This window comes from Nicotiana sylvestris, chromosome 3, assembly GCF_000393655.2.
Source record: "Nicotiana sylvestris chromosome 3, ASM39365v2, whole genome shotgun sequence".
Classification (NCBI taxonomy): domain Eukaryota; kingdom Viridiplantae; phylum Streptophyta; class Magnoliopsida; order Solanales; family Solanaceae; genus Nicotiana; species Nicotiana sylvestris.
In genome coordinates, this window is record NC_091059.1 from 1,421,683 (window position 1) to 1,443,841 (window position 22,159).

General features: G+C 37.5%; 2 protein-coding genes across 2 annotated transcripts; one reads left to right on the forward strand and one right to left on the reverse strand.

The window, feature by feature from the left end:
• Positions 1-1,449: 1,449 nt before the first annotated feature.
• Positions 1,450-13,087, reverse strand: LOC104230570 (protein TIC 40, chloroplastic). Its single transcript, XM_070170639.1, has 10 exons — positions 12,736-13,087; positions 9,634-9,745; positions 9,413-9,470; positions 9,292-9,309; positions 8,240-8,525; positions 6,837-6,931; positions 6,627-6,756; positions 5,794-5,872; positions 2,194-2,234; positions 1,450-1,499 (listed from the first exon to the last, which is right to left on the reverse strand). The coding sequence occupies exons 1-10, from the start codon at positions 12,938-12,940 to the stop codon at positions 1,450-1,452; spliced, it is 1,074 nt and encodes a 357-aa protein (XP_070026740.1). The 5' UTR covers positions 12,941-13,087.
• A 2,837-nt stretch (positions 13,088-15,924) lies between these two features.
• On the forward strand, positions 15,925-18,524 carry LOC138886831 (serine/threonine-protein phosphatase 7 long form homolog). The gene is made up of 7 exons (XM_070168526.1): positions 15,925-16,263; positions 16,381-16,653; positions 16,794-16,979; positions 17,065-17,466; positions 17,569-18,051; positions 18,260-18,346; positions 18,426-18,524. The coding sequence occupies exons 1-7, from the start codon at positions 15,925-15,927 to the stop codon at positions 18,522-18,524; spliced, it is 1,869 nt and encodes a 622-aa protein (XP_070024627.1).
• The last annotated feature ends 3,635 nt before the right edge of the window (positions 18,525-22,159 follow it).

Genomic DNA, 22,159 nt, shown 5'->3' on the forward strand with positions numbered 1-22,159 from the left:
AGCGCCTCGCGCACAGACCCTGATGCCAAGCACCAGTGCCCAGCCTCAGGCCAGCACATCAAGTGTCGCGCGCGCCCACAGCAACGCGCGCGCAGACCCGCAAGACAAAGATGCTGCCATCGGACTTAGTTTTTCCTTGTAATAATCTAAGTCCTTTTCATTGTAATCATAGACTAGTTTTCATCATTTTCATTTCAGTGTGCTTCTACAGCTTTATTAGGACTAGTCTTGTAATGTTGGTTTATTTTTTTTAAGCATTATTAAGGGGGACCAAACAATCAAACATTTTCAAGCAAGCATTTTCTGGTGTCTCTCCCCCTCGACACCGCATCATTGTAATCAGCATTTTCATTCATCAATAAAATCATCATCATCATTCAAAACCCAATTCTCTCTCAAGCTTCCGCAATTGCCCACGACATTGGTTTTCCCGCACGGCACTGACAATCTAGTCTAGCGTGCGGCGAGGACCTCATTGGCGGACAGCAACCGCACTGACATCGGTTGCTTAGCCTTACGTTGCCCTTCCAAAGATCATCAGGAAGGCGTTGCGTAACATTACACATGCATGGCTTAATCTTTGAGACAAGCATATGACTACTGGCAGGATCAACCAGGTAGCATTCCTTATTGACGCCGGCATCGCATGAGCATGGCCGACCCAAAGGGCACCGCCAAGTCCAAGACGAGCACGACCGTCATTCGTAAGGAGCATTCTTTGGGCAAATAGGAGCCAATGAAGGCCCCATGCCCATTGCGTTTACCGAATCCGAGAGTCCGAGCATACTAGTCATGGACCAAGCCATCGCAAGGCAAAGCAAGGACAACCTGGGACACAACTACAGCTTTTGGTTCACCCCGCACGTCGAACGCGAGGGGTGAAAGGCAACCGATTGCGCTTGATAATGCCTTGGCATTAGGTATGCAACACAGAAAACCGATGATATATGTCATTCCTTTTTATAATAGAAATGCAATTAGATGGATCAAGAATCAACAAGATGAAAACCACCAGTTAGGGTCCAATATATACCAGTAACATACATATATTGGAATGGAAAATATTCTCATACAAGCTGGAGAATTTTAACCATATGAGGGCAGAAGTAAAAGACAAGTCTTTTTTTTGGGGGGGTAAGTGGAAAAATAAATCAAGTCTAGTTAGCACAAGTTCAACAAAAGCCTCGTTGCTGCAGTAAATAACAAGCAGTTCAAATACATCAGATCGAGCAGAGCTACACCAGAATATGTTTTCCTATACTTAAACCAAAGTTATAGAATGGCATTAGATTATATTTGAACTGTCTTTGTGATATGCTCATGGTAAAGCTCACCGTGATTAGAATATATTGCCAGACAGAGATTTTAGAAAAATAAATGACAATACAAGTACTGAATTTCAGCATGGAATATAGGGAAATATGCACTTGAAAGACAATTGAACCAGACTTACAGCATGTCCTGCAACTGTTGACGGTATTGTGGATTTTGTAGCATCCCTGTCAGAAAAATACATGTAACACCCTCTTAGTTTTATCCGATAGAGATAGTAGATAAAGAAGTTTGAAAAATTATACAAATGCGGACTGTTATTTGCCTCGACCTTATTAATGTATTCCTTTTTCTTATTTAATCTTAAGGTAGATTTCTCTCACTACCAATGCTAGAAAGTTTTTGGTTTTTATAGGAAGTTATTAGATTGAAACTAACAAGGTTATAACAATGATGAATATCATTTTTACCCACTAACCTTTTTGTTGGAAAGGCACTAAACAGCCCTTCCCCTTTGCACCTTTATACGCAATAGAAGAAAACTAGATAGTTGTATACAGAATTAGCAAAGCATGACCTTTGTTCTAAAGGACTGGAGAGTTAATCTTTTTAGTTTCAAGTCTCACTATAAACCAGAAAGACAAGTGTCCCCCTGGTAAGATGAGGACACAGCCAAAAAAAAAGGCTAAATGGCATTTAACTCTTGTTCTTCAATGATGCTACAACTTAGCAACTCACACAGAAACAGTTTGACAAAAGAATAATTGAATTTTGCTCTAAAACCTCAACCATGAGTTGAAGAATCAAATTTGATACAAAAGCAAATCCTTCTAGAGATTCATTAATGGTTAAAATTAAGGGTAGTAGCTCTGGGAAAGCAGATTTCATATGCATAGAAAAGAGCATCAGATGACAGCTTACATTTAAATGTTGTAGGATTCCTCATCTCCTCCGGTAGATAGCTGCACAAGTTTCAAATGAAACGTTAGTTCTCGTCAAAAATCAAAATAAAGCACAAGTAGTTTATACATACAAAACATATGTCACATAAGATGAAAGGTCTGGTTATGGTCACAAGAAAAGCACAATAGAATTAACAGAGAAGAGAAATGTCACTTTAGATGAAACACTGCATTTGACAACCTTGTATACAATCTAGTACTTTAATATGCATTAGCCAATTTATTCGGGGTTTCCTTAATTACACTTTTCCGGTCAATCCTCCCAATCCACATCATTAAACACTTGTTGCCAACAACCATCTCAGGTAAGGTTTAATATTTTAAGTCTTATTCTGTAGACCATCTAAATATCTATTCAACACCATCTTCTAAGCGTCTCAATTCTCATGTTAGTTCACTTCCTTCCATCATTACCAAAGTAGTCTACATCACACTATAATAGCCTATCGTATTTTCCTACCCTGTTAACTGAACAAAATACTGATGAAAGGATATTTTCCCTGATATGCCTTAGAGAGATTTAAAACTTAATTTCAAACATAAGAACTTTGACTTCACTAGAAGTTCATTACTTCTTGACTGATAACGCAATACATAGTAGCATTGTGCAAGTTGCAACTGAAACTAGAGTTTCGACCAATAAGGTACTATAATTAATTTGCAGTTAACAATAGCTTTACTTGATGCAAATTACAATTCATCGACAAGGCCCATCCAGACAGCACATAGTAGTACAGAATAGCGAAAGAATTAAGTTGGTAAAACTTTAAAATCCAAGAATATTCAGCTCATTCTTAAGAAAAATTTACTTTCTCATTTGTGTTCTTTCAGCTTTATTTTTGCTAGAGCTCCAGTTGACAGCACTACAGTATGAAATCAACGGGGATCAGCACAAGTCCCAGGTGAATGAGCCTTTGGAATGCTGGGTACAGATGTCACAGCCCAAGCCCATGTCACTTATTTTCTGCTTTGGCCTAATAGACATCAGGAATTTGTCCCTTGGGCTACACTACATTGAACCCAAAAGCGTGCATACTATGTGAATTTATGTTATGTGCTACATACTTTTTCCTCCTTTCCGATGAGGAATTTGCCTAAGATGTCAAATGTGTCCTTTCTCCATAAGCTTGTCAACCTAGAAGCCTACTAGACTACTATTCTTTTTCCTTGACTCGCCCCCTCCTCACTAAGGATTTTCCCCATCATACTATGACAGTTTAACTCTTATATCATATTTGTCACAGCCCAAGCCAGTGTTATTAGTAGCGCTCGCTACAGCGCTAAAAGCGTGTAGCGATGTGATGCGAGGCAGTGTCACCATTCCTGGTCTGTTGCGTTGCGATGAAGAAAAGTGAGCGCCTCTGCCTTTGTAGCGAGAGGCGCTGTGATGCGAGAAGCGATTCGAGGCGTCGCTATTTGAATATAACGCAAGAAAAGGCATCTGTTTATTACTAAAAGTCTAAAACAACAAATTAGGGCTTGGGTTAAAACACTTCTCACGATACGAGCAACAACCTTCTCCAGTTCTCCTTCGACAAAATTAGGGCTTGGGTTCACATCTTTTTCTATCGTCAGCCATCAGCCATCAGCGACCCCTTCTTCACCAGGTATGTTTCTTTCTAGGGGTGCTCATGAATATTCAAAAACCGACTAAATCGACCGAACCGTATCGTACTGAACCGATTTTTAGGCTACGGTTTTATTATAAATCTATAACCGAGCCGATAATTAGGGTAGGTTTTTTATTTTATGAAAATAAACCGAAAAAATACCGAAGTGTACTGAATAAATTTACAATGTAAAAAAATAAATATTAAGTTTAAAAATAATAAAGCATTAAATTTTTTCTGGGGCCTTGGAATTATGAAATAGTTACAAGCCAACATGTAATTAAACTTAAAATCCTAATTCCTAAACCTATTATGCTACTCCTATTGAAACTAAGTTATTTCCAGCATATTCACTAGCAAAACACAAGGTATTGTAGCGATTATGAGTACCAAACTACAATGTATTGAATATGTTTCCTTTCGTATGAATTAGATTTATCTTTTTGAATATTTAATCTTCTATAGACTTTATTCTTGAGACCCAGCTTTGTTAATATCTTTCCACTCGTATGATTTATATTTTTTTGTATTTGCTTAGTTTCTTTTACGCTGATGTAGAATAGTTGATGGATCTATACTCTAGCCATATTTTATATTTTTTTAATCTATCACCTTTTAAACTGTAAAAATGTCTAGAGAGTTTTGCTAAGTTATATAAAAGTATGTATGTTATTGCATTCTACTTCTACTAATGATTTTTACATGATATTTAAAAAAAATTACCGAATATTTACCGAACCGTACCGATACCGAAGAGAAACCGACATGATCGGGACGGTTTCGAAAAGTCTAATGTTGGTTATACATAATAGAATAACCGAAAAATTGGTATGGTACAAATTTTATAATATAACCGGCCGAACCGAACCATTGACACCCCTATTTCTTTCTTTTCTTTTCTTCTTCTTCTACTTTCTTCTTCTTCTGGTCGACCCCCATTGTTGGTCTTCTTTTTTCTTTTTCTTCTTCTTTCTTTAGTGATTGCTGTTTTTCTTCTTCTTTCAGCTCTGTTTTTCTTCTCTTTCAGCCCAGCTCTGTTTTTCTTTGTTCCATCATCTCTTTCAGCTCTGTTTTTTCAGAGCAGAGGATGTATTTTTTTTGTTGCTCTGTTTTTCAAAATCGAGCAGAGGCAGTAGCTTTATTTTATTTGTTGCTCTGCTTTTTCAATTATAGATTTATAGTCTTATAGAGTAGAATTAATTGAATATTGACTTTAATTTATGAATCTACTTTGAATCTATGACTATCTATTGAGTCTTTAGTTTTTGAATGATATATTTATTAATATATTATTGTTATTGAGTTTTTAGTTAGATGTATATAATATTTTATGTTTTTGTATAAATTGTCGCTTCACATCAAAAAGGCGAGCGCTTCGCTGCACGCCTCTCGCCTCAGTGAAGCGGGCCCTCGTCGCTATTTGTCGCCGCACGCTATCGAAAACACTACCCAAGCCCATGGGACGTATTGTCCACTTTGACGGTTTGACCCAACAGAGCTCATGGATTTGTCCTTAGGACTTGCCACATCGAGCCCAAAAGAGTGCATATGATTTGAATTTGTGATATTTGTCATATAGCCCTTGACTTTTCCACCCTCTTTTTTCAATGTGGGATTTTCTTAAGATGTCATATGCTCTCCTTTGGAAACTTGCCAACCTAGAATCCTGCTAGTCCTTCTCCTTGACCCGCCCTCCATTATGAGGATCACACCAGACATTATTTTTGCCGAGAAGGATAGACTGAACAAGGATATCTTATCTAAGGTTTCACAACAAAAAATTTTATGTTAAAATTTCAATAGCATGACGTAGGACGAAAAGGAATTCAAATATTCTAATGAGTCAAGGAAGATATCATTCAAAATGCTAAGTAATGTAGATATTGCAAATATTCAAGTTAATCAAACAAAACTAATAGAACATAACAGAAAGGTACATGCTATCTTACGGGTAAACCATTTTCTGCACTGTTGGATCTTCCATCATTTTCTCCAGAGCTTCCACTGACATTAGCGGGTTTGATTTTTCTGTTCAAGAAAGAATATCATGCAAAGGTTTCCACTGGCCGAGAAGCAGAGAGCATGAAGGGAAATTTTACTTGTTTTCCCATAAACAAAAAGCGTGAAGGGAAATTAGGCCAAAAGAAACATTTTCTTAATAATAAACAGACATCATCAAATAAGCAGTGGAGCATGTACCATTCGAAACCTCTAATCTCAAAACAAAATAATGCACCCACAATTTTCATCCATCCAAAAATCCATAATTAAACAAAGATATAATGTAAGAAATAGGTCATTTTCCATGGAACATCCCCGTTAAAGCTGTTTCCATTAATTACGATAGTTCTACATAGGTTTCTAGAGGAGGCAATATTCGGGTCATTACAAAGACTAGAGTTTCTGACTGGCTGTTCATGTTTTTTGTCTGCATCTGATCGATACAGTATCTCATACAACATGGATCCATTGACTGACAAGTGTTTAACCACTTCAAAATTCTAATTGTACATAGATATGACTGTGCCTTTTATCGGATTAGGATAGACATTGAAAACACAAATCGTGATCTCATAAAGTATTGTACCCTGTAGATTTTCAAAAATACCTCTATGTATCCAGGTAGTGCTACAAACATACTGTGACTGCATAAGAAACTGGCCAATCTCGACATTCTTTTCAAAAACAAAAAAGACAACTGAATGTACTTTTGACCTGATACATGAATGATATTAGCAGTACGACAGCCATGCCTTAAGGGCAGGACCAGCAGATGATTTACCAGTTGATGAGGTACTGTCAGATGTATTAGAACCAAACCCGGTACTGTTAGATGTATTAGCACCAAACCCGGTACTGTCAGATGTACTTGCACCAAATCCCGACTTTGAAGCAGCTCCATTTTGAGTTACCTTATAGGCATTAAAAAAAACTATTGAAGTACGATTGTTATATGACATCATATTCTCAGATAATAGCTCCATCCACTCACCTGATCCACAGTTACTGAAGCTGTCTCAGTTGATTCTTTATAATCTTCGAAAGCACCTTTTTGGAATGTTTCATCGGGAGAAATGTCAACAAAAGCTGCAGAGAGGTTCCAAGATTTAATATCATAACCAGAAAACCTAAATATCTTTGTAAGAGTAATACGAAATGCATCACTATCCCAAAAGTGGTTCTAACTTGGGAAAAATAAGAGCAAGGATTAGCATTTTTATAATTATGGTTGGAATAAAAGTAAACACCCCTAACATCATTAAATTCCTCTTTTGGACCATTTCTCAATTTGCGTGTGCCATCCTTGTGCGGGTGGGGCCATGATAATCTTCCCTATATTTGTTCTAAATTTATCGGATGTCCCCACTACAACTGAACTCATGTATCCATTTCTACTGTTCCACAATGGATGTTAGCATTTAAGGAAAGATGTCAGGAAAAGGATACAGTTGCAAAACATGCTTTGTGGAAATACTTCTCTTCTTTTTTTTTCTTTTTAGAAGGAGGTGGTTAATCTGGTATACCAGTGGAGCCTAAAATTTTGGTTCTGGTCAGGGACTTTTGAGGAATGCAAGCCAGAAATATTTTGATTATTGACTCATTTATCAAAAAGAAAAAAAAAAACATTTCATGATTGAGTTTGAGGCACACATAAAAGAATTTGTTCAACCGATTTAACTTAAGCTCGAAGAAATGGAAAAGGGACTTTTTTCCTAGCTCATTCCTTTTACTTTAAAGCCGGCTTTCCCCAATCTAACATTCCCCTGCTTGCCACTTGTCGGCAATGGATTCTATTAATTTCACGAGGGGTTAGGTTTCTACAGGAGGTGATAAGGGCTATGTAGCGTCAACATGGCTAGGGCTTAGGGTTTGTACACTTGTAGAGTGCCAGCAAAGCTGGAAACAACAGGGTGATGCGGAATAATTCCCATTTAAAATATCAGAAGTTCATGTAATGATCACATCATCGTACTCCAGATTCCCCAGCTGTAGATGGTTGAGGGGTAGGTGTTTGTTGTTGACAACTCCAAAACAGAAAAGGAAATTGAAATTTTTTCTGGATGGAATCAGTCTATATATAATTTAGAATTATCATTTAAGAGTATCCATTAACCATTGATGTTTTTAATATCATTGGCTAATTGCTGCTTAATTTTTAAAATTAAGTGGATAACTTGCTAATTTAAGATAGTAGTGATCTCACTGATTTTACTCTAATATCTTTCAGGTTGACAAATCTAAGTTAAGGTTGATCAAAGCTTTTGGAACTTACAAGGCTTTATAAGGGCAAGTGTCAAAAGAGGCATTCGATGAACCTGTCTTCTAGCTAGTGCTCTTTTTTCTATATAAAAAAAGAGAAAAGCAAACACTAAATGTAACTATCAATTATATTACCATTTTTCTTTGGCACCCTTTCAGCTTCTGTATCATTCTTCTTGACATTTACAGCTGGAGGTTCCTCCACCTTGGTTGCGGACACATCAACAGTAACCGGCTGAGATGCAAATGATGCTGATGATGCAGGTGGTGGAGTTGATGAACTAGCTGCACCTGACATTGGAGGTGGTGGTGGGAACGGAAAAGGTGACCCAGGTGAAAAAGCAGTGTTACTAAATGGACTATTCTGGTTATTATTCATTTGCCCCATCATTGTTTTGAACGCTTGCTGCATTGCGTACTTCTGGAAGAATATGCAGGAGTAGTTAGACATATATGAAAGATCTGGTTTTATTGAATTTCTATAGCTAAACCAAACTACAACATATGACATTTGAAGAATCTGAAACTAGTTTAAACACTATTTTCCGCCATAAATAATAAAAGAAGCAACCACCGGATTTATGTTTACCTGAGCAAGTAATATAATATACAATCCGGTTTTGACTCAACAACAACATACCCAGTGGGAGCACGATTTGACTCATTAGCAGGAATAATTTAGTTTGTTTAAAATGAGGAAAAGGCCATGCTACTTATCTTAAAGCTCACAGATACAAGAAAGAAAATCAACTAAATGAAACAGCAAGTGTTAGGACTCTCAAACAAAAAGACAAGTATAGTGAAGTAGCTAAAAAAATAATTAAGGATATCACTGGCCTTCCAAAACCAGATCTGAATTTACTTGCAAGAGACGGAGCATGATTTAAATTACTTGCAAAGCATGAAACTGACATGTAAATTGCAGGCACCATCAACTTACGCATAGTTCCCATTCTTTTCTTGTTTATGCTTTTTGGCCCTTTCTTCTTAACATGTGGTCAATTCTATAACACATTACTGCTCAGAAGGTATGTCCCATCATATCCATGTTATATTATGGATAAGCTACGTGTATATTTGCATCTAAAGGCTAAACTCTCTAGCTGTCACTCTGATAGTAGGGCCATAAGAAACAACAGAATGAGACAAGCACCAATCCATGCAAAATTTAAATAAAAAGTACTTGCCTTAAGGTATGAAGCCAGCTGCAATATATTTCAAAAAAAATCCAGTAGAGAGTTAGTAAAACAAATTAAAATGAAACAACAAGAGTGCAACAAATAAAATCAAGAGAATTATCCTTCCCACCCATGAGAAAAGTGCTGAGAGCCCAACACCAACTCCAATCCAAAAAAGAGGAGACCCTCTGTAGACACAATAAAATAACAAAGAATAAGTAACAAATCAAGAGATGTTAATTATCAGTGCAGATGCAAACAGTATAAGAGGAACGTGTAAAGCAAGAAACTGATAGGCAAAATTGTAGACAAAATAAAACACATCAAATAGGGAATAATACAAATTATTACACTTGAGACGATGGTGATGGAGCTGAAAATTGTGGATTTACACCAACTGAAGAGGTCTGCTGGCCACCTGAAGTTGTGCTAGCAAAACAATCCCTCCCTTTTTTTTCTAGCACTGCATAGAATCAGTACAAAGAGAGGTTAAGCAGCAGCAGAATTAATAGCAAGAAGATAACAATGGATAAAAAAGTCCCAACAACAGTAAGAAACTTGGGACAAGAGAAGTGACTGTCACTTCCCGGTGACAGCCATTGAATTATTCTTCAAGATATAGCAGTTCTATGCATAGTATGTCTTTTTCCAACAACAAGGTCTTTTTAATTTGGTCGTCTAGCCAGATATAAAGCATATCAAAGTTGTAGCAGCAACAACTACTGAGAAATTTCACATTACCCATAGAAGCATGACGCTGATGAGCTTAAGCCCAAAAACCATCTTATAATATATTAATAGAACAAATTTCTTATTGAAAATTTTGATATGGATCAGTAACTTTTTTTATGACAGAAAAGGATTTTACATATTGGAATCATTCTTTCAACAAATAAAACTCACCCAAATTTCAAAATACATGTTTCTGAATGGTCCAGACCCCACTAATGGGATTCTACTGGGTTGTTGTTGTATGTTTCTGAATGGCACATTAGCTTGTTTGAGATTTATAATTTGATCTCTTAAATAAAGTTACTAGACAAATAAGATGCTCTACTTGTGATACTTTAGAGGATACTTTTATCTTTAAACCTTTTCTCCTTTTCCTTTTTTTAGCACTGGATAGACTATTGGAGCACTCTGTTCTTGAGTGCCTCTCAAAATTCAAGACCTAAAGGCACGATTTCATACGGTATATTATACCAGCAGCACAATTTAAGCCCTAGGATTTTAATGATGACAACAATCTTTATCTGGAAAAGGATGTCTGTCACTAATGAAGTTAAGTTTTGAATGCAAGCACAAAAATATGCAAGTTAGATCCGGTGCAAATCAGTCAAGGAAAATCTACAGCAGACTGAAAAGCAAGTTGTATAGAAGAAAACTAAGCTATGATTGATGGAAGAAAATGATTTTCTAGAAGGCAACCAAATTATTCCTCTAATGGAAAGCAAGATTCAGCAGTCATTTTCAAGGATTAAAAAGGGTCAGCCGCTGTGTGTCAAGGTTTGAGGATCTTTCCAATAAGGCAACCAAGGATTGAAGGCCTTGACCTAAGGAAATGAAAAAGGGGATATCTTAAAGGATCAATACTGATGTATACATGTTACAAAGCTACCCATAATCTGAAGCTCTGTTTATGAGCACTTGGGAGAAAACCCGTTTTCAGTCAAGGTTGAATCAAGACAAATTAAGTCAGAATACGAAAGCAGGAAGCTGTTCAGGAAGGAAAATTAAGGAACTATTTTCAAATCATTACAAGTATGGTATCAGAACTTCAACAAGCAAGAGTCAAGCTGGAATCACGCCAATCAAAGACGCAGTCCCCAAAGCAAAAAGATCGCAGCATTTATGGAAGCAACAGTCAGATTTTTTAACACGAAGACTGTATGTAGAAGACACAGTAGCAACGCAAACACAAATCTTACACTACAAACTTCTCTCCTGTTTAAAATCAACTTATAACAGTTTCTTATTGTTAACAATTCTAGAATGAATAGGGAAGCTGGCCACTTAGATACCTATATAATCTTTCTGGTCAAATAAATTATAATAGGACATGTGTGATCATTTTGATACATTGATATCAATAACAAGGAGAGGTTGCCATTTGTGAAAGCACCCACTTTAACCTATCAGCAGACTTCTAAAATCAGTAACCTTGCTCTTGATGTCATCCACAGAAGACATCACCAGACTATGAGTACTAAAAACCTTCTTCTTCTTTTTTGATGGGTATGAGTACCAAAAACCTTCTTCTTCTCAATGCCTCTGCTCGTGTAGTATATTTTATCTAACATAGTCAAAAACTGCAACAATGTTTTACTTTTTATCACCTCATTTTATCCAGTTACCTCACGGGCGTAGCAACCTTTCGGAATCATATACAAGACACTGAACTGACTTGTAGTCCATTAACATCTGGACAAAGGGAATTATCATTAAGTTTATCCATCCCTCAGTTCTTTACATCAAATTTCACCGGAGGACACTTGTTTTGCTAATTGATAAAATATTGACCATGTTCTACCCAACCAAATGGCAAAAATATGCAAAACAAAACAGCTCCACCCAAGATACAACCAGCAGCACCTCAGCACTTATAAAAGTAACTCACACATACTTAGAATAATTCCAAAGAGATATCCACTCAGCAGTATGTACAAATTGGCATTCTACCCACCAACTCGCAATTAAATCAAGAAACATTTTTTAGTACTACAATTTTTTTTAAAAAAATATATCTTTAAAGACTACTACACTCAATACTGAAATTTTAGTTCTAAGATTCAGATAAATTCAAAAAAGACTCTCTGTCTTATAAAAAAAAAAATAGGGACATGGTACAAACCAGCATAAAGCACTCCCCAACAAGTAAATAAATCAAGTAAACAACTCTTAGAACTATACTTCAAAAGAAGCCATAATTCAGAAATTCTCTTGAAGGACTACTCCTCTCAAGTGATTAATTCCTAGTTTCCTACTATAAGATGTAACCAAGCTTCAGATAAACACTCATATACACAAACATCACTAAAAGATTCAATTTTTACCTGAAACGAAATCAAAATTGTGCAATTCCCAACTATTAAATAAACCAAAAAACCACCTCACAATACAAAAATTTCAAAAAGTTATCTTCAAGACAGCTCTTCCCTTTTGGGTGATGAACTCCTACTATAAAAAGCAATCAATCTTTAGATAAACACCTATACACACAAAAAATCACTAAAAGTTTCAATTTTTAACATGAGTAGAAAACGGAATTGTGCATTTCCCAACCATTAAATAACCCCCAAAAACTCGTAATATGAAAATTTCAAGAAAAATAACTTCAAAAAGCTCCTTTTGGGTAATGAACTTCTACTTTATAATATGGCATTAAGCTTCAAATAAACACAGAATATATAAAAGACATTGACTACTAGAGAAAAAGGAAGAAGTACAAATTACCAATCTTTTTGGTGAGCCTTGGACCCTGAAAACAAGAGATAACTTCACAACAAGTAGTGGGTCTGACAATTCTAGCATTCTTTGAGGGTCTTTTGGGTAGATGAGGAAGACCAAAGAAGGGTTTGCTGGTAATTACTGAATTCCTTGGGTTTGAAGAGACACCCAATACCATTTTTGGTGATGAAACTATTCCTATGTTCTCCATCACCTGAAATAATTCTCAATAAAAATTTGCTGCTACTTCAGCTTACTACTATAGAACAAAAGGGTCTCTCCTTTTTGGCTTATATTTTTCGAAGAAGAGAGAGAGAGAGAGAGAAAGAGAGAGAGAGAGAGAGTGGAGTGTGATATCGGCAGGCAGGAGAAGAGAGTTTAGAATTGAAACTGGGGCGGGTTATATGGATAGGTTTTGCAGCTTCTTTCTGCCCCACCCGTGGACGTAAGAGTGTACAAGAATAGTAGTATTAGTAATATTAAAATTAATTATGATAAGATTATTTCTCATGCATTGTATAATTTTTTTAAAAAAAAATATTTTTGTATAAGATACCCTCCACATTTGTTGGAAAAGATTTTGAAAGGATAGTTGTGTTTTTATATATATTATTCATGTATTAAAAATTATTGTATTATTAGTGTCATGGTTTTCTATGCATAAAAATAGTAATGAATAGTAGTTTGAAAGATACTATCAAATAAACAATTAATAATATCAAAGTTAATACATATATTATTTTCTCTAATACATCTTACCAAATGACACCTAAAAGTTACTTTATTCATCTTGATTGATGTGTGAGTAATAATATTTACTAAAAAGGGTCAAATGTGAAGTACCCTCCGTTATATAAATACACAAATAGTAAAATGGATGGTCAGTTTAAACAATCTTTTATACTAGAGGGATATACTTTGTTTACCCGTAAAACTGTATAGTTGAATTTGTTACGTGATTCATAAACAAGCTAACTGATTTGATCTAAAATGATAAATAAATTATATTAAAAATAAGACTTAGCGTTAAAATCAAAAGGAACAGCAGGCCTGGTTCCGGGATCGATGCTTTCGAGGACAGAAATAAGAGCAATATAAAACAGAAAGTAAAATTGTATTATTTATCTTAAGAATAGAATGTAGCATAAGTTTTGCTAGAGATTTTTGTGTCCTTACAATGGTTGTTGAAATTACTATTTATAGATATATCTAGGAAACAAGATCCTAGGATCAATTCTCTTTTAAATGATAATAAAGGGGGTCATTGATGAATGTGCAACGGCAGGGAGTCCAAAACCTTTTTAATCATTTTTTGGACAAAAAACACTTTTGTACTACTTAAAAAAAGTTACATAAATGAGTAAAACGCAGTATTATACAGCGAATTACTTTAACGGAAATTTTGTCGTTAAAGTAATTCGCAGTATAGTACTGCGTTATTGTTTAAAATAAATTTTTTTTTTGTAAATCGCAGTACTATACTGATTTTTACTAAGATGTTGTGCCCAGCTATATTTTATTAAAGTTGTTCGCAGTATTATACTGCATTTTACTTAAAACGCAGTATAATACTGCGAACAGCTTCAATAAAAATATAGCCCCTTCTTCTTCCTTGGACCACTGAACCGAAGGAAACCAAAAACCTTCGATTCTGCTGGTCCCCCCCCCCCCCCCCCCACCTTCAAAAAAAAAATTTTGGGCCCCACCCGTCACCTAAAGAGCAAGGAGTGTAGGTCCCACATACAAGACAAGCTTTGGATTCCTTCTTTCGGGTGCAAAAATTCGATTTCAATCAAATTTAAAAAACTTAAATCGAGGTATTTCAATTTTGTTTATGTCGAAACTCGTATAGTACATGCATATTTGTATTGTTTAATGTGTTTCCATGTTAATTTGTGTTATGTTTGTGTTTAAATTTGTATCTTATTTATACCCGGATTGATTTATTAGCTTTGGTACAAAAAATTGTTAAAATTTGATAAATTATTTGTATTGTTAAAAAATTAATATTTTTTATTTTGTTTGCTGTTCATATTTGTATTTTATGTTAGTTGTTTTTATATGTAATAGTGACCTTTTAACGTAGTAAAATAAATAGCCTTTTAGCGTAGTAAAATATAGAGTCTTTTACTGTAGTAAAATATAGAGCCTTTTACTATAGTAAAATATAGAGCCTTTTAGCGTAGTAAAATGTTGAGCCTTTTAACGTAGAGTCTATGTAGTTTAAGTATGTAGTAACTGCAAATTCTACCAATTACACTTTACAAAATTAATTATTTAATTATAACAATAAACTTACAAAAGTAACAAATTCCTATATGTTGTAAAATTAACTCAAAATATGAGCCTGGAACCCATACATAATTATTCAGTCCAATTGTAAACATAATTAATTATTTAATTTATTAAGCTAGCACACACAATTCTAAAAATGTTAAAATTGACACGCATAATAATTAAGGATAACTCGGTGCTACCGGGCCTCAAAAATCGAGCATGGAACCCATACATAATTATTCAGTCCAATTGTAAACATAATTAATTATTTAATTTATTAAGCTAACAGACACAATTCTAAAAATATTGAAATTGACACGCATAATAATTAAGGATAACTCGGTGCTACCGGGCCTCAAAAAATGAGCCTGGAACTCATACATAATTATTTAGTCCAATTGTAAACATAATTAATTATTTAATTTATTAAGCTAGCACACACAATTCTAAAAATGTTAAAATTGACACGCATAATAATTAAGGATAACTCGGTGCTATCGAGCCTCAAAAATCGAGCCTGGAACCCATACATAATTATTCACCAATTGTAAACATAATTAATTATTTAATTTATTAAGCTAACAGACACAATTCTAAAAATGTTGAAATTGACACGCATAATAATTAAGGATAACTCAGTGCTACCGGGCCTCAAAAAATGAGCCTGGAACCCATACATAATTATTCAGTCCAATTATAAACATAATTAATTATTTAATTTATTAAGCTAACAGACACAATTCTAAAAATATTGAAATTGACACGCATAATAATTAAGGATAACTCGGTGCTACCGGGCCTCAAAAAATGAGCTTGGAACCCATACACAATTATTCAGTCCAATTGTAAACATAATTAATTATTTAATTTATTAAACTAACAAACACAACTAATTTTGTTTAAATTATAGTAGACGACATGGACTTTCCTCCGCCTGCGCATCCCGGACCTGCCGAGGATCAGCTACTAGTGTTGCAGGGCGACCATAGGTCCTCATTTGTATGGGAGGGACAGCTATCAATGCAGCCTCTCCGCCCCAGGAGACCTGACGATTTATGGGAGTTCATCGGGGAGCATCATTTCCATGCCCGCGTAGTCGCGCGCCTACAGGCTATGGGCTTCTATACGATTTTTAAGCTTGGACGGATGCAGCTTGATTGGTCTCTCATCACGGCCTTGGTAGAGCGGTGGCGACCGGAGACGCACACTTTTCACTTGCCCACTGGAGAGGCCACCATCACGCTGGAGGATGTTCAGGTTTTGTACGGGCTGCGCGTAGATGGACGGGCCGTAGCACTGCCCCAGTACATTAGATCCATGACGCGTGCATAATTTTTGGATATGATGATGCATTTTACTGGTTATAGACCTTAGGGTGACGCTGGGGGCAGTCGCGTTGCTTTGTCAGCCATCAGAGATCATATGGCATTTTTGCACCCAGATATTACCGGCGAGACGGAGGATCTCCATATTGAGAGGTACACGCGGTTGGCGCTGCTCCTGCTTTTCGGGTGTGTCTTGTTCCCGAACACTTCGGGGAGTAAAGTGAATATGCGCTTTCTCCATCATCTTCAGGAGTTAGATGGTTTACCCCAGTACAGTTGGGGTGCTGCTGTTCTCGCATACCTGTATAGGAGCATGGGCCGGGTGAGCATGGGCCCAGCGGTGGACATATGTGGTTTTCTGCCCCTCCTACAAGTGACAATATTTTCTAATACTCTGTTCATTTCTCCGAATTCTATATGGTTGAAATGACTCATAAATTTTACATCAACCTTTTATCTTAGGTTTGGGCCTGGCAGCGGATCATGTCGTTGCAGCCACCTCTACCAGCACTTGCGCCTGGTGAGGCTTATCCGTTTCTCCCTCTAGCTTCTAGGTGGATTCTCTGGCGTGGGAACTACCGAGGGACCGATGCTCATCATAATCTCCCCCTTATCAGGGATGTGCTAGATATGCTGGTGGACGGACAGGTAGATATGTACCTACACTTACTTGTTTAAATTGAGTTGTGTTGCGCATACTCACTTTTATGTTATTATTTGGCAGTTCATCTAGACGCCATACAACGACGAGTTGGTAGCTCAGCTGCCCTTTTATTGCTCAGTCGATCGAATGCTTTGGAGCACCTCCGTCCCGATGATCTTCTTCGATATGGTTGAGTATCATGCCACAGAGCGTGTGCTTCGCCAGTTTCACCGTCCCCAGTCTATACCTAGGGATCCTGGATGGGTGGTTATACACTATCAGCGGGATGACCGTGCCAGGCTGGAGCAGCATGTCCTTATTTGGGAGGAGCACCGAGCTGACCGTATTCCGCCAGTACCTACATTTGCCCAGGAGGCCACTATTCATATGTATGCATCATGGTACCGCCGTCACACCCGACTGATTATCGGGAACCCCATTCATGTACTTGGCGAGCGCTACAGACCATACGCCGGGAGACACGAGGCACTGGTATGTTTTTTGGCTTATTAATATCGTATAATTGTTATATTGCGTTATTTAATTAATATTTTAAATATTTCAGAGGCTATTGGGCATCATCACCTCTACCAGTTGGGACAGGAGATGCAACAGCATACCGACATCCCTGCAGTAGTTGACTATGGCCAGCGGGTGGCACAGTTGGCTCGTCGGACCCTGTTTCAGGCGAGAGATGTCGTGAGGTTGGACCACGAGGCTCAGTATGTGGCGCCAGAGGACTACCATCGGGGTAGGGGTGTCCCACGAGGCAGGGGTAGGGCACGAGGAAGGGGTGTCCCACGAGATAGGGGTGCTCCACGGGGTCGCGGAGGTCGCGGGGGACGGCGAGGAGGTGGTCCCCAGCAAGGGGGCGTTGAGGCACCTGTCGACCCACCTGTTGAGGGACATGATGAGGAATTTGGAGTTGTGGCGCTTGGAGATGATCAGCCGGGTTATATACCTCGGCAAGATGAGCCTTCTAGCAGCATGCCTTCGTACAACCTTCAGTTATCTCTGCCAGCATCGCAGGTCACCCCGTCAGGAGCATTGTCGATCACGGGTACATTCGACGGGGATGTAGACCAGTACTTTGCATGCCCATCTACCGCAGCTGAGGATCGGCCCACCCGGGACGTGGATGGCGGGCGCAAGTGAGTTATGCCTCATCCCCGGCAGTTGATGCGGATCTATCACAGGCGCAGGTATGTTTGTATTACTTTAAAATTTCACTTTGTTTTTTTCCTTAATGAGCTGCCATTAATTAATTTTTAACTTTCTTATGAAGGCATCGTCCCAGCCCATCTTTGAGGCCACTACATGCTTTGATGAGGACACCACTGATGCGTATATTCAGGAGGCCGACGAGACCACGGTGGGAATATATTTTTTGACTTAACACGTACAATACAAATATACTTTGTCACATGCTAAGTTTAGTACTTGTTTTGTAGGTTGCTTCCGATCCTGCCAGTTGTGGTGTCGATGCTACTGCACATCCTCACATAAAGAGGAGGCTTGATGATGATGATCCAGATAGTGTACCCGGGTGACAAGGGATGCGACTCAGGCCAGCAGCAGCACTGAAGCACACAGGCTGCATGACTCACTGATTTACTTAGGTTTTTAGTTTGTGTTAATAGTGCATTATGTATAAAATGATAACAATTATCGTTTAACAACATTTATATTTTAATTGCATTTGAACAGCAGTTTTACTTAAACAGCACACAAGAAACACAAACATTGCAAAACGTAGTACTATACTAGAACTAAAACCATCACTGCACAAAGGATAGCAGTACACAGAAAAACAAACAATAGAACTAAAACCATCACTGCACAAAGGATAACTAAAACCAGCTTTTTTCATATGGTTTCATCTTTTTCAGAACGACAAGACAACTCCATAAAACGTAGTACTATACTACGTTTTATGTGTTAAATTTTTCTGCAATAAACCAGCTTTTTCACATGGTTTTCATCTTTTTCAGAACGACAAGACAACTCCATAAAATGTAGTACTATACTACGCTTTATGTATTTTGTCTCGCCTATAAATAACGGCATCATTATAGTTATTTTGTGTGCTCAAAAATTAGTAAAAGCAAATATTTCATTAAAAGTAAGGTTTTTTTTTACTAAAAGCAAATATTTCATCAAATGGCTCAACCTCTTCGTGCAACAAGCTGTTGAATGACTCCGACACGTTTGTAGTGAGGGCTCCCCATCGTCTGTCGCCATCAGCAATGTCCACATGTGAAGCTCATGCCCCATCAACCAAGTATAGGCTCGTGGTTCTAACTGCCGGATCGCTTCCATGCGCCTCGTGAATTTGCACTGCTGGTGCTCAGTTGCAGTCAGCCACATTAAGTCATGCAATACCTTGTCAGGATATTTCTTCTGGAAATTGGCCTTCAGGTGACGCACACAGTAATAGTGGTATGCATATGGTTCCTGCCATTCAGGCAAGTGACGTACAGAACTTAAAATATCACCATGCCGATCAGATATTAGACAAATACATGAACGTTGTTTGACAACGTGCTGCTTCAAGTGGTTCAAAAAAAGCGTCCATGTCTCTTCACTTTCGTTGGCACATATGGCAAAAGCTAGTGGAAATATTTGCCCGTTGGCATCTACTGCAACTGCAATCAAAAGCTTAATATCATACTTTCCATAGACATGAGTACCGTCTATGGAAATAACAGGACGACAATGCACAAAACCATCAATTGCTGGTTTAAATGACCAGAATACATAGTTGAAAATATATTCGGGTCTGTCCAAACTCCGCTCACGCCTCCATTCAACAACAGTCTCGGGGTTAAAGTATTGCAGTGCGGCCATGTACCTGGGCAGATTTGAAAAAGACTTATCTCAGTCGCCATAAATAATTTCAAAGGCACGTTTGCGACCGAGATATGCCTTTCTTTTGGTTATAGTACAACCATACTCCTGGTGGACGGCTGTAATACACTCTTTAATCTTGAACCTAATGGACATTTCCAAATATGGAATCAAGACAAGAGAAATCAAGTCCACATCCAAGTTGAAGTGATTCTTATTGTATGTGTCCATTTCACATTTGTGCTCGCTAATAAATTTACCCACTTTGCACAAACCTGATTTCTTCTTGGTGGCACGCAACATCCAGTGACAACCCATAAAGTCTCTACGGCATACTGCCTTGTATTTCTCCCTAGTTGATTCACTTACCGTCATCTCACGGCACTCTCTTATACTGTAGATTTTTACAGCCCTAATTAGGCGAGCTTTATCGGGGAAATACATGCCTTTTGTCAGAACAGCTGGTCTAGACTCATCCCACATCGCTGACCAAAATTCATCATCATCCCTTGTGAGGGCATCCACGTTCGGCATGCTTGGCAAATTATCAAGGTAGGGAATATTCCGCTCATGAAATGGCACGTGGGACTCGTACACTCTTGGTCTAGCTGGAGGTGGAGGAACATGCTCCCTAGTCAACTCAGGTTCAACATTCACTTCCTCCTCCTCATCACCCTCATCATGGAAGGGTGTGTCATCCCCAGACTCATCCGCATTGTTGTCATAATCACTATCATCTTCTTGACTCTGCGCATCTGCCAAATCACGAGTAAATACGTCGTCTATGGGCAATTGTGTGAGGTCAGGAGCTTCAAGAAGCTCGTTTTCACTGCATATAAAGAACAAAATGATAAGTTACCCAACTAGATAAATACTTTAGATATAGCTATATCACTTTACTTACAAGTCATACTGTCTTGACGTTTCATGATGGATATTTTCTTGTTGGTGATGACTCCCAGATGGACCACCATGGTCCAATACTCCAGAACTACGCATATTCCAACTAGGGGCAGGGTCATAACTTGTAAAATTCATATCCGGACGGTACCCCCTATGAAAAATATGAGTGTTAATACAAATCCAATTAAAACATAAATTAAACATCGCTAAAGCGTAGTAAAATTGAAGTTTACCAGTCGTCTTGTTGATTATCTAAAGTCAAAAAATTATTTTGTGGCTGCTCATTCGCCGGTGGTGACAAGTTTAAATCAAGGCAAGCTCTTTCATCACCAATCTGTCCGGCAAAAACTGCTCCAGAATAACCACCCGATGACTGGGGGTTATCCCTACTATGCACGCCCTCATTATTGGGAACGTCTTCCACCTTGACGTACATTTTCAATAATTTTATTACAATAAATTCCCTATATTCAGCCGGAATCAGCAAAAAATCTCTAAGAGTTTCATCATCCTCGATGTTAAACTCAGAATAATAAGCAAACCCCTGCGGAGTCACTGAATACGGAAATCTACCGGTTATTTTAAGGTTAACCGAACGCCTCCTCTCATTCATTTTTTTACGTAACAACGATACCAATTTATCATACTCCATAGTAAGCGACAATTTAACATGACATTGTGGAGGTGAGCTATACCTCACAGAATTATTCTCCAACCCAACCTCACCCCCCTAATATAGTAAAACCCTTATTTTTGCCACTTCAGACATTGTAAAAAAATAATTGATAAGAAGAAGAGAGAAATATGAACGTAAGTTTGAAATAAAGTATTGAATGAATTTTTATAAAATTGAAACGCCTTTAAATAAGGCAAGTCCGACGTTGGGGTGTAGAATTTTTCTATGTAAAATGCAGTACAATACTACGTTTTATGTATTGAATTATTATTATGTCAGTTCATTATTGGTGGGGGCAAAAACCAGAGTACAATGCAATTATTTAATGTAAAACGCATTATTATACTGCGTTTTACAAATATATCTTAGTAAAACGCAGTATAGTACTGCGATTTACGAAAAAAAAAATTAAACAAAAACGCAGTACTATACTGCGTTTTACTCATTTATGTAGCTTTTTTTTTAAGTAGTACAAAAGTGTTTTTTGTCCAAAAAATGATTAAAAGGTTTCGGACTCCAACGGCAGGCCATGAATGCCAAAATTCTCAGCAACGGCTGCATATTTAATACTAGGGAATATTATTCGTTAAATGTCATTTGGTGACAAACATTCGACCCGCTCCCGCTGATTATGCTTCCTTTGGGGTCAATCTGATACCAACTATAATCATTGTCCCTGGTCTTGGTTCTTACTCGATTTGTCTTCCGTTTATTTTTGGCTCCACGTATAATATTACTATTTGATCATTTAATATAAAT